The sequence below is a fragment of the Balaenoptera ricei genome, chromosome 10, assembly GCF_028023285.1.
Source record: "Balaenoptera ricei isolate mBalRic1 chromosome 10, mBalRic1.hap2, whole genome shotgun sequence".
In the NCBI taxonomy this organism is placed as follows: Eukaryota; Metazoa; Chordata; class Mammalia; order Artiodactyla; family Balaenopteridae; genus Balaenoptera; species Balaenoptera ricei.
The window spans coordinates 95,206,017-95,218,094 of NC_082648.1; the positions used below are offsets into that span (position 1 = coordinate 95,206,017).

Below are 12,078 nucleotides of genomic sequence, written 5' to 3' on the forward strand. Positions count from 1 at the left end.
CTGGGCTGGCAGACAGATGTTCTGTCTCGTGGCTCAGGCTGGATTTAGGGTCCCAGCTGCTACTGACCTGAGAAAAGAGCTTTCCTTTCCCAGACAAAAGATGGAAAGGGCAGCTGAGAGTGGCCAAGCCCCCAAAACTTTTCCAGCCACTCCCCCCAACTCCCCAGAGCCCAACTTAAGAAGCTTCAGGACAGGCCAGTGTTAAGAAAGAGACAAACCAAGCCGTGCTGATGGGGACAGCAGGGGGCCCACCTTCAGCAGAGTGACTGGCAGTCTGGGCTGAAATTTGAGCTTGGGAAAGTGACTGGCTTTCTTTCATTCTGAAGTGGCCTTGTTGCTCTGGGAAGAAAGGGGAGCAACATGGGATGCCCCCAAACTTTAGTCCGTGGTCTAAGTTTAACTTTGGGGGTTGGTCCTCATGCTGGGACCAAACTTTGTAAATCTCTGCTCTCCATCCCTCAGCCTTCACCCCTCCCAGCAAACCTTGGAGGACCCTCCTTTTCCCTGACCTCTAAAGACAGTGGGGGAAGCCTGGTGGCTGATCTTCTCCCAAGGAAGTCCCCTCTGCTCTCTGTGACCGGGTTATGGCATTCAAGAAAGGGGACACAAAATCAAGAGTGGCTTTGGGGACTTCTGGTACCTTTCCCTCTCTGAACGGCAGAAGACGTTTGCTCACGTGTGTATTTTTGCTTTGACATTGGATGCGGGGGCAGAGGGTTGGGAGCACAGTGAGGAGGCATATGGGGTGTGTGTGTGTGTGTGTGTGTGTGTGTGTGTGTGTGTGTGTGTGGCTGAGTGGCTGACTGATGTTTTGGGAATGTTCTCAATGTCTGGGGGCTGGATGGCAGCTATTTTGGTCATCCCTTGGCATCTTCCTCTGGGCAGGTGGCAGATCTTAAGAGTCATCGGCACCAAGAAGAATGGGCCTTTGGAGTTCCATCTGGGTCAATCCACATGCTTACACAGGGGGAAACTGAGGCCCAGGGAAGCCACACAGCCAGGGATTCCAGAATCCAGAGCTGGATTCTAGACTGGTGCCCTTTCCTTGCATGCGAGCGGTGTGTGTGCGTGTGTGCGTGTGCACGCGTGCGCACGTGTGCATGTGTGACCGTGGTGTGGTGGGAGTGCGCACATAAGCATAAAGGCCAATATGGAGCTTTGTCGTCAATGGCTTTGGTGGGCATGAGTCAGTCTCCTCTGAATCCTGCCTCTGGTTGGGGAAGGGGATGGAAGGATATGGACTGAGTGTGTGTCCCCATGAGTGATTCCAGTGCTGGGCTTTGAGGACTGTGCATGCGTGAGTGTGTGTGTGTGTGTGTGTGTGTGAGAGAGTGGGGTGTGCGATCTCACTTGTGTAGACTGATTCTCTCTCTTTCACTTTAGTAGCACTTTCCTGGAGTAAGGAGGAGATCTTTCCTAACAGCCCCCGGCAGCTCCCTGGGGCCTTTCTCCTCTCCCTCCTGCTTGAAGCCCAGCTCTCATCTCTCACAGCAGCTTGTTTGTTTGTTTCTTAAAATGGACTTGTATATTTGTTTTCTGTTTTCTCTTTACAAGTTCCCTGCTAAATTTTAAGTCCCCCACCCCACCCCATTTTTTTGTTTGTTTGTTTTCACAGTTTAAAGCTGGAAAAGAATTAAAAGAAAAATACTATCTGATTTTCTTGCAAGTAAATCCACTTATTATATATTTACATTTATTTATAGTCTGTGGTTTTTTTATTAAAAAAAATCACCACTTGTTTTTCCTTTTTCTTTTGTAAAAAGAAACCTTTTTGCAGTGTCATTGTTGGACCCGCTGGGCCCTGAGGGGGCTTCAGTGAGTCCAAGGACCCCCAAAGGGTCTGTGAACCCCCCTCCCAAGGGGCTGGGGGCTTATGAGTCTGGGGGTCCACCATCGCCCCAGGGTCATCGCGTGGCCCTGAGGTGAGGGGTGAGGAGGGAGAGATGCTTTATATCCCCCGGGGGGTGGGCATCTCCTGCCCCCAAGGACAGGAGCTTGGGGCAGTGACCCCAAGAGGCTCACCCTGAGGATTCCGGGGTTTTCCGGGCATCTCTGCAAGTCACCAGCAGCCATCTCCTCTCCTTCCCTTCCCTCAAGGCCTAGGAAGTCATCACAGTGGGTTAAGGACCATTAAGGACTGGGAACCCTGGGGCCGGACAAGCCCCAGGTGCACCCCCCTCCAGGCACCTTTCGGACAGGAGGGACCAGGGACTCTTGGGTCACCTGGAGGCTTACAGTTGCCCCATCAATGCTGGGTGGAGCCGGCTCGCAAGCCACCTAGCGTTCCTAGGGCACCCATCCAGAAGCTCCAGGGACCTGGCAGTGACCGGGAGGCTCACCTGGCCCCGGGGCCCCTGAGTCTCCGCCCCCCAACTCACCCAGGGAGGCAGAGCCAGCTTGGGGTTAAAGGGAACAGAAAAGTAACTCTTCCGCATGAAAAAAAAGTAACATAAACCCCTGATAAATGCAAAGAACATTTCCCTTCCTTTCTGCTCCTTCTCATTTTTTTGCTTTAATATTATCTTGGTTCCCTTGTATGTTTTCATTTAAATTGGTTTTTATTAAACGTTAAAATAATGGTACATGGGAAATCATGCATTTTCTTTTAGATTTATTTTCTATTTTTAATTTTTATCCTCTCTTGCTTTTTTTAAAGTTTGTTTTTCCTTCCCTCGTTTATATTTTTGCACATTTTCTATTGTTTTGCTTCTTTGTTCCTCTTATATGTTGTTCTTTTTTTTTTTAAATTTACTTATGTTTTTCTCTTTTTTTGTTTTTTTTGCTTTTGGAAGGTTTGTCCCCCGTGGATGGTTTCGTTTCCTCCCCTCTTCCCCCCCACCCCCGGCCCCCCCCACCGCGGGCCGCGCCCCTCCTCCCTGCTCTGCCCGGGACCAAGGCGGCGGCGGCGGCGGCGCTGGCGAGGCCCGCGTGAGCTTCATACGGGGGTGGTCCGGCGGTTGGCTGTGTTGGAGTGGAGAGAGTCTTTGTTCTCCTTCTGAATACAGTTGTGAACTTGGAGGAAGCTGTTATCCCTGTCGGAGTTGTAGGTGGCGGTGGGCGTGGTGGCGGCCTTCAGGGGGTCCCTGCTGAGGGTGTACATGGAGATCTCCGTGGACGGCAGGGTGTTGAAGCCCTTGATGCCCACGGGGGAGGCGTCCCTGGAGTGTGAGGGCTCAGTGGAGCGGGAGCTGGAGCGGCTGCGGCGCTGGTAGCGGTAGCGGTAACTGGGGATGCGGGTGATGGCGGAGGCCTGGAGGTAGTCCGTGGCGCGGGCCGTGGCCCGCAGCTGTTTGTGCCGGTCGATAAACATGTGCACAGCCAGCACCCCGACCATCTCGGCGATGATGAAGGACAGGGCTCCGAAATAGAAGGACCAGCCGTACGAGTAACTATTCTTTTTGGAGTCGCTCTTGGAAGGGTCTCCGGCATTGGCAGATATGTACACTATGATGCCAATGATGTTACTCAGACCTGCGGGCAGAGGGTGGGCGCGGGGCGGAGAGGGAAGCAGAGAGAAGGATCGTTAGTTTCCAAGGCGGATGCCAGGCCCCGGGCAGGATGAAGGGACGGGGAACAGCTGGAGGGTCTTTCCCTGGTCCAGCGTTTTCATGGAGAACGGATGGGCCGGTCTAGAGGGGTGTTGCAAGCATCACCTTACTATCCTGTTATTCCATTTGGAGAGAGCTGCAAACGGAAGAGCTAATGGAAACAGAGCTATGGGAAGAAGGGAAAGAAGCAACGGGCATCCTACAATGTATTGAGTAGTAATAATAATAATGATGGTAATAATAATAGTAATAATAATAATATTGTTTATTGAGCATTTACTACCTGCTTTCACTGCTGAGTGCTTTTCAAGGGGTTTGCAGATGAGAAAACAGATTGCAGAGAGGTTAAGTAACTTGCTCAAGGCTGCACAGGGATTTGAAGCTGGTGTAGCAGGGGGTTAAGACTGGCTCCTAGAGCCAGACTGCCTTAATGCAAAGCCTCTGGCAAAGGAACCATTGTCTGAGTTTCCATATCTGTCCTGATGGACCTGGTTGCAGGGCAGGAATAAAGAGGTAGACAGAGAATGGACTTGAGGACATGGGTTGGGAGGGCGAAGCTGGGGCGAAGTGAGAGTAGCATCGACATATATACACTACCGAATGTAAAATAGTTGGCTGGTGGGAAGCAGCAGCATAGCACAGGGAGATCGGCTCGGTGCTTTGCGATGACCTAGAGGGGTGGGAGAGGGAGGATGGGAGGGAGGCTCAAGAGGGAGGGGATATGGGGACATGTGTATGCATGTGACTGATTCGCTTTGTCGTGCAATAGAAATTAACGCAGTACTGTGAAGCAATTATACTCCAATAAAGATCTATTAAAAAAAAATAATAGGACTTACTCCTGTCGGGTCATGGGGAGGATTAATACATGTGAATACATATGAGTTGATACATGTGAGTTAATACACGTGAAAGCTGTTAAGTCTGCATGTGGTAGGTGCTGCTTAAACGTTAGTCGTTCTTACTAAATGGCTCATACTACAGCCCATGTTCTCTTTCTGGCATCTGAAGCCAATGTGACTTGTCACGTAACTGGGCTGAGTAATGTGGTTTTGGATGCCTGCCTGCTCCCACCTGGGTAGGACAGTGAGGGGAGAGGGCAAGTGAGGATAGGCCTAGTGTCCTGAGAGGATCCTGGGATTGGGGCCTTTTTCCAGGAGGTGGGAGAAAGATGCATCGTTGGGCTAAAGGACAGGGTCTGGGGATGGTCCTGGAGGACTCAGTGGGGGGCTCGGGCATTGCGTTGGGGCGGGAGCCGCAGCACAGCCTGTCTTCCTTGTGACTCAGCCTGTTGCAAGGCCCGGAAATTCCTCTCTGCTCTCCCCTCCTCTCTCTGCCAGGTCCTCCCAGCCACTGGGCACCCAACCTCAGCCTTCTCCCCACTGGTGGGCCTGGACTCTGGCCCACCTGGCTCAGCAGCTGTTACCTGCAGACACAAAGAAGATGCCGGCACTCAGGATGATGTTGTGTCGAGTCTTGTAGAACTCGCTGGCTGCGATGCAGAGTCCCCCCATGAAAAGCAGAATCACACTCAGGATCGGGAAGATGCTCGAGGCCCTCACAGCCCCTGGCGAACACGGAGGGTGGGGGAGAGAGAACGGCAAGGCTATGAGACAGGGGTTGGCGGGGGAGGACACAGGAGGGAGGAGAGAGAGCAGTCCACGGGAGCCGGATGGGGGGTGGGTTATGGACACAGGACAGAGTGGAGGTTGTTCCGCAATGCTAGAGAGGGAGGGAGAGGGAGCAATCCACTGCCTAGCTCACAGCCCTTCAGGGATGCTCCACTTCCTCAAGGATCAAACCCCAGCGCTTCATGAGCCCCACAGGGCCCCGTGGGACTTGGTCTCAGCCCATCCCCACGTTCCCTCTCATCTAGTCATGGCAAACTTCCCATGACTCATTAATGCACGTTTCTGACTTTTGACATACTGAGCTTTCTTCCTAGAATGTCTTTCCTGCTCTTTTTCACTCAGCAAACTTCTATTCATCCATCAAAACCCAGCTCAAAAGTCTCGCCCCCCCCACAAAGCATTTCCTGACTTCCTTAGGCAAAGTCATTAGCTCTCTCCTCTGCACTTTGGGGCAGTTGGGGCACATTAATTTCTTGTGTGTTATAGTGGTTAGGAGTTAGTGGTTGGACGCTGGCTTTAGCGTTTATTAGCTGGATAAGTTTGGGTAAGTCATCTCACCTTTGTGCCTCAATTTCCTCACCTGTAAAATAGGGATGGTGATAGTGCCTGCCTCCTAAGATTGCTGTGAGGATTAAATGAGTTAATTCTGATAATGTACTTAGATAAGTCTCTGAAGGCACATAGTAAACATTTGATAAATGATAGTTATTATAGTAAATATTTGCTTATATATATGTGTGTCCACCATAGGTCGTGGGTTCCCATGAGAGCCAGGATGTAGCTGTTTTTTCAGTTCTCTCTCTTCATTCATTCTGTTTAAAGCCAAAGACACAGTAAGCCTCTGATACAAGCTCGCCTTGTGAATAAACATGGAGAGGTGGTCCAGGAAGAGGAAGAAGCCGACACATTGTAAAGAAAAGAGAAAAGAAAAAGAAAAACAAAAAGCAAATTAAAAAACCCTTCAGGATAAGTTAAGAAGGAAGGACTAACAGGCAGGAGAAGAAAATATTTTAATGAATATTTTACTCCTGCGTGTGGGAGGATGAGAGTGCAGAGGGGCACAGACAGCTGAGGGCAAAGGGAAGGCGGCAGGGGGTGTATAGTGGGGGGACAGTGTCTGAAAGATGACCCAGAGGGGTGGAGTCCTCTACAAAGTGTGTCTGGAAAGTAAAATATTTTTTTCTATCCAGATTCAAATAGGCAGAGAGTGATCTCAGGGCTCCTGACTCCCTGTCCTGGGAGCTATGGACAGGCAGGAGACAGAGGTGTCTGGAGGCTAGTGTAAGGAAAGGGATGCTTTCTTGACATGTTTGGGTGGCTTGAATGGTAACCTAGGAAGTTGAGTCCTTTTAGACAGAGGGCCCTTTGGCTCGGCCCAGAGGTTGGCTGGGGGGGTCTATGTTTTGGAGGGGAAATGCCCTCCCCCAATGCCCCATCCCTGTTCCTTTTGGTGGCAGTGTGGCCACGAAGGATATGTGAAGAAGAGAATTTTTCTATATAGCACTTGAAGAATTTTTCTAAGAGTTTCAGGCAGTTTGCTGTGACGTGTGATGTAAAACCCTTCTCTTCTCTCCCCCCTGGATCTTCAGTAAGGCCACACTGCTAGTGATGCTTCTGGATGAGTGGATTGTTTTGGGGGGCCTTGAAGAAGGGTGGAGTTCTGTATCCGGGGGGAACCTGAGCTGCCCATGTAGAAGCAGTGGTGAGAGCGTGGAGGACAGCTGTGTTACTCGGCAATCAGGTACCCCTCTCCCCCCGCAGGCAAGGACGGTGCTGCCTCCTTCCCAGACCCGAGCGGATGTTCTCTTCCTGCAAGTCATCTCTGAGATGACAAGCTGTATCCCCAACCTGATCCCCCTAGCCCACACACCCCCGCACAGACACGCATGCCCAGACGTGCACACCCATAGCTACCTGGATGCCAATCTTCATAAGCACGCGGGGATGGTGAGAGCGTATTGAAGAGATAGTATTGGTGAAGCACCCACACCATGTTGGGTCTGATGTACATGTTATAATTTAATCCTTGTAACACCCCTGCAGGGTGTATTTTTTGCCACAATTTACAGATGAGAAAACTGAGTTTCAGAGAGGTGAAGTAACTTGCTCAAAGCCACCCAGCTAGTAAGTCAGGATTCAAGCCCAGATCAGCCCAACTCTTGGACTACACTGGACTCTCCCTCTGGGGCTTTCAAAGAGCCTGGGAAGCCTGCAGGGTCCAGAGATCAGGGTTCTGGTCTCAGCTCTGCCACTCACTTGCCGTGTGGCTGAGATAGGTACCTTGCCCTCTCTGGTTTCCCCATGCGTAAAATGGGTGTGGACCGTTAGCCGATTTCTAATGCTTTTGCCCTCTCCATGTGGATATGATTTCTGACCACCTGGAAAGGGGGACGACAGCATAAAGAAAGAAAGAGAGACTGGTGTGACTTCCAAGGGGCAGTGGCGGCCGCTCAGATGAGCAAGGCAGATGAAATTCTCTGACCTTCTCCCTCCAAGATAGCAGGTTCTTCCTGCCCGCAGTATGCTGCATTTGGCAGACTGGGACTGCATCCTCAGAACTCATGCCTCACAGCAGCCCTGGGCCTGACGTTTCCAGTTCAGTCTGGTCTGCTGTGGGAGCCTGGATGTCCCAACTCAGCCTTCCTGCCGGCAGAGAGAGGGAGCGCCAGCTGTGGGGGGAGATGAGAAACTGTGTGTGCGCGCGCGCATGGGTGTGTGTGTGTGTGCGTGTGTGCGTGTGTGTGTGATAAAGACGGGGGAGGCTGGAGGGAGAGGTCTGTTGTATTGCAGCCAGCAGGGAGCAATGTGGAGAAAACAGGACCACTTCACAAGGTACCAAAGCAGCTTATGATATGGCGACAAGCAGCCAACACAAACAGAAGCCTCTTCACTCCGGCAGAGCCAACCCAGACACTAGCCTCCCTTGGAAGAGGCCTCTTTGCCCAGAAAAACGGTGACGGGGGAAGCCGGTAAACAGCGCCAAGCCTAGGAAGGCCGAAGTCCGCAGGACCCAGATAGATTCAGGCTGGCAGGAAGCTGGTTTGGAGCAGGCAGGGACCCCTGCACTGAAACAATCTCTCGCAAGAGGTCTTTCTGGCTGGGCGATGTCACAGACAGAATGGGGATTTTGGAGTTGTCACACCTAACTTCAGATCCTGGCTTTGTCACTTACTCACTGTGTGACCTTGGTCAAGAAATTAACACAACGTTGTAAATCTACCATACTTCAGTAAAACTGAAAAAAAAAGAATCTGCATTTTAACAAGATCTTGGTAACAAGACTTGTATGTGTCTGAAAGTTTGAGAAGCACCATTGTAAGAATTAAATTGGGTAATATCTGTATGGTTTCTGATGCTAGGCGGGCAGTAAAAGGTAGCAATTTTTGTTATTTCTAATGTCCTTTCCCCTTCATGCCAGACACAACTTCCCCATGAATTGTCTTGACTTCCCACTAAGGCTGGGGTGGTCTTACCGCTAAAATCTATCGTGAGGGGCAGAAAATATCTCATTTATTCAATGCACAAATATTTATTGATCTCCTATGAGTAAGCGTATGGAACTACATAACACCTACTGACATTTCTGGGGCTCCTCCTATGTGCCAGGCCCTGTGCTATGTGCCTTCCATGGATGAACCCACTTAAACCTCCTACCAACCCCACGAGCCATGGGCCTTGGCTTAAGGGAGATTACAAATATCTAAAGCAGGCACTGGTAAACTTTTTCTGTAAAGGGACACATAGTCAATGTTTCTGGCTTTGCTGGCCATATGGTCTCTGTTGCAATTACTCAACTCTGCCCTCGTAGCCTGAGAACAGCCATGGGCAATATGTGAACAAATGAGTGTGGATGTGTTCCAATAAAACTTTATTTATAGAAACAGTTGGTAGGCCAGATTTGGCCTAACCGTTGCAATTTGGCCACCCCGGGCCGAGCGCATAATACACTGTACTGGGGAAAAGCTGTGTGGTTCAGAGGGGGGAGATGCTTTGCTCTGGACTGAGTGGCCATCACCATGCCTGGTTCCAGGCTAGGCACAGAAGGCAAAGGGGTGCAAAACCAGGCCTGGTCCAGGCCTTTATAGGGCTTACATTCTCGTGAAGGAGATGCAGCGCCGATGAACATGTAATTACCAACCAGGATGAAGTGCTGAGGAAGAAGGGTACCCATATGGCACCGTGAAGGCAAGTGACAGGCTAATGTCACCTGTAGATGGCTGATGTTGCCTGAGGGATCAGAGGATGATGGGACTGTGTACGTTTATGAACCCATTGCTTTCATTTACAACTCCACGAAGCAAGTGCTGTAATTACCCCCATCACACACAGGCTAAAACTGAGGCTCAGAGAGGTTAAGCCTTCGTTCAAGGCCACCCAGCGAGGAAATGGAGGAGCTGGGTTTGTGAACCCAGGGATTCTGACTCTAGGCCCTGTGTGCCTAACCACTGCACCCCCTGGCTCTCAGAGCGTCCTCTGAACTCACATGGGCAACAGGGAGGGTTTCCCTGAGAGGGTGATGTTGGTGCTGAGATGGATGGATAAGAGAAGCTAATTGGGCAGAATAGAAGCAGGGTGTTCTAGGGAGGACGTGGCACGAGCAAGGGCTGGAGGAAGCATGGCTCGTCTGGGGACTTGAAAGGGCTGGTCACAAAGAGGTAGTGCGGGGCCTTGGGGAGCTCTAAGGAAGACGAGGCAGGCTGGGGCCAGGCCACACAGGAACTCACGGGTCGCCTTTAAAGAATCCGCCTGCCAATGCAGGAGATACGGGTTTGAGCCCTGGTCCGGGAAGCAACTAAGCCTGTGCCCCACAACTACTGAGCCTGCGCTCTAGAGCCCACGAGCCACAACTACTGAGCCTGTGTGCCACAACTACTGAAGCCCGCGCGCCTAGAGCCCGTGCTCCGCAACAAGAGAAGCCACCTCAATGAGAAGCCCGCGCACTGCAACAAAGAGTAGCCCCCGCTTGCCGCAACTAGAGAAAAGCCCGCACACAGCAACGAAGACCCAACGCAGCCATAAATAAATTAAATAAATAAATAAATAAATAAATAAATAAATTTATAAAGGCCTGAAAGCTGACAGGGCTGTCACAATCTGATGTGCATTTTAATAAGCAAATGAATATGTCAATCCCAATCTGTCAATTTATCCACCTTCCTTACCCCCTGGAAACCATAAGTTTGTTCTCTACATCTGTAACTCTATTTCTGTTTTGTAGATAATTTCATTTGTACCCTTTTTTTAGATTCCACATATAAGCGATATCATATGATGTTTGTCTTTCTCTGATTTACTTCACTCAGTATTAGAATAGATAACTAATAAGGACCTGCTGTATAGCACAGGGAACTCTACTCAGTACTCTGTGATGGCCTATATGGGAAAAGGATCAGAAAAAGAGTGGATATATGTATACATATAACAGATTCACTTTGCTGTACATCTGACTAACACAACATTGTAAATCAACTATACTCCAATAAAAATATTAAAAAACAAACAAAGCAAATGAATTAAGAAGGGGTCCAGGGTAGCTACAGGGCACCAGGGGGAGGCTATTGCTGCTGACCAGGCGATGGTGGTACTGGGACCAGGGTGGGTACAAAGTGTGGGCAGAGGTGGCTGGATTTGCGGGATGTTTAGGAGGTGAAGTAAAACGTGGTGATGGGTGGATATGGGTGGAGAAGAGGGTGGCGTTGACGATAACTTCTGGGTCTCAGGTTTGCTGGCTGGCTGGATACAACCACTTATGCAACTGGGAGAGGATCAAGCCTAAGGGGTGAGGGGAGGGAAATCAAGGTCTGGTTTGGGGCACGCGGAGTCTGAGGTGCTTTGGGGACGCGCACGTGGAGTGTGGAGGGACAGTCGAATGTGTAAGATTGGGAAGTGGAGGTGCACTCTGGGCTGAAGCTGTAAACAGGGGCGTCACAGACACAGAGGTGAGCACAGCAGAGCTTGAGCATGGGAGAGTACAAGGGTTCACCTTGAGGCTTGGGGAGCCCCAGTGTTTAGTGAGTGGCTCGGGAAGACCTTGGGTCAATCTCATGGTGTCCCGGGGCCTTCACTTCCTTGTCTGTAAAATGGGGCTGAAAATCGGAACTCTGTCTACCTTACAGGGTGACAGTGATTAAATAAGAAGAAGAATGTGGAAGCTTTTGAAAATACAGAACCTTGGTAAACTATGAACAATTTATTGTCTTCTATGCTGGCGACAGAAATGAAGAGTGTCATAAGTACCCAGGAGGGAACGACATCTTGCGTTTTGGAGGGGAGGGTCTCAGTCATAAATTCCTCGCTCACCCTCTTTTTGGCCAAATTCTGTAGGCAAATCATCTCGTGATCCAGTGCCCTGTGGGCCTGGCACCTATGGTGTCCTGCTGTGGTGGGCACAGCTGGAGGACAGGCAGACAGCTGCACACGGGGGCCCCGCTTCCTCACTCAGTCTGGCGGGGGTGGAGAGGTGGTCCCTGGGGGTGGAGAGAGGTGGGCAGACCTCTTCCTGGGGCCCACTCTTTGCCTGGCCCATCCTGGGGCCTGAGTGTGGACTTTCCCTTCTTTGGGTCTCAGATCTGGCTCAGATGAGGTTGGACCAGATGATGCCTAAGGTTGCATCCATCCCTGGTGGTCCTGTGCCCCCCAGACCTCTGATTAGGGACCTACTCAGCCAGGCTGACCAGGTGCTGGTCATGCCTTTGATCAAAATAGTTGCCATGATCAGGTATACAGAAGGCAGGCTCCTTATTTTCTGGGCATATTTAACTTTATGCCTGTTATTCCAATTTGGAATTTGATCCATTCTAATGGGATAGAATCGCAGATGTGCTGGGTTGGGAGGAGCTTCTAGGCTCTGGGGCATCTCTCGCCCTCTCCTCCTGAATGCTGTAAAAAGGGATAGACTG

The 12,078-nt window shown here is 50.6% G+C and overlaps 1 protein-coding gene across 1 annotated transcript in view; it reads right to left on the reverse strand.

The window, feature by feature from the left end:
• Window positions 1-2,935: 2,935 nt before the first annotated feature.
• Window positions 2,936-12,078, reverse strand: part of CACNG2 (calcium voltage-gated channel auxiliary subunit gamma 2) — a 119,910-nt gene continuing 110,767 nt past the window's right edge. The window contains exons 3-4 of the mRNA XM_059934831.1: window positions 4,975-5,115; window positions 2,936-3,471 (exon numbers count right to left, since the gene is read on the reverse strand). Of these exons, the coding sequence (XP_059790814.1) occupies window positions 2,936-3,471; window positions 4,975-5,115 (677 nt within the window). The remainder of the gene's footprint in view (window positions 3,472-4,974; window positions 5,116-12,078) is intronic.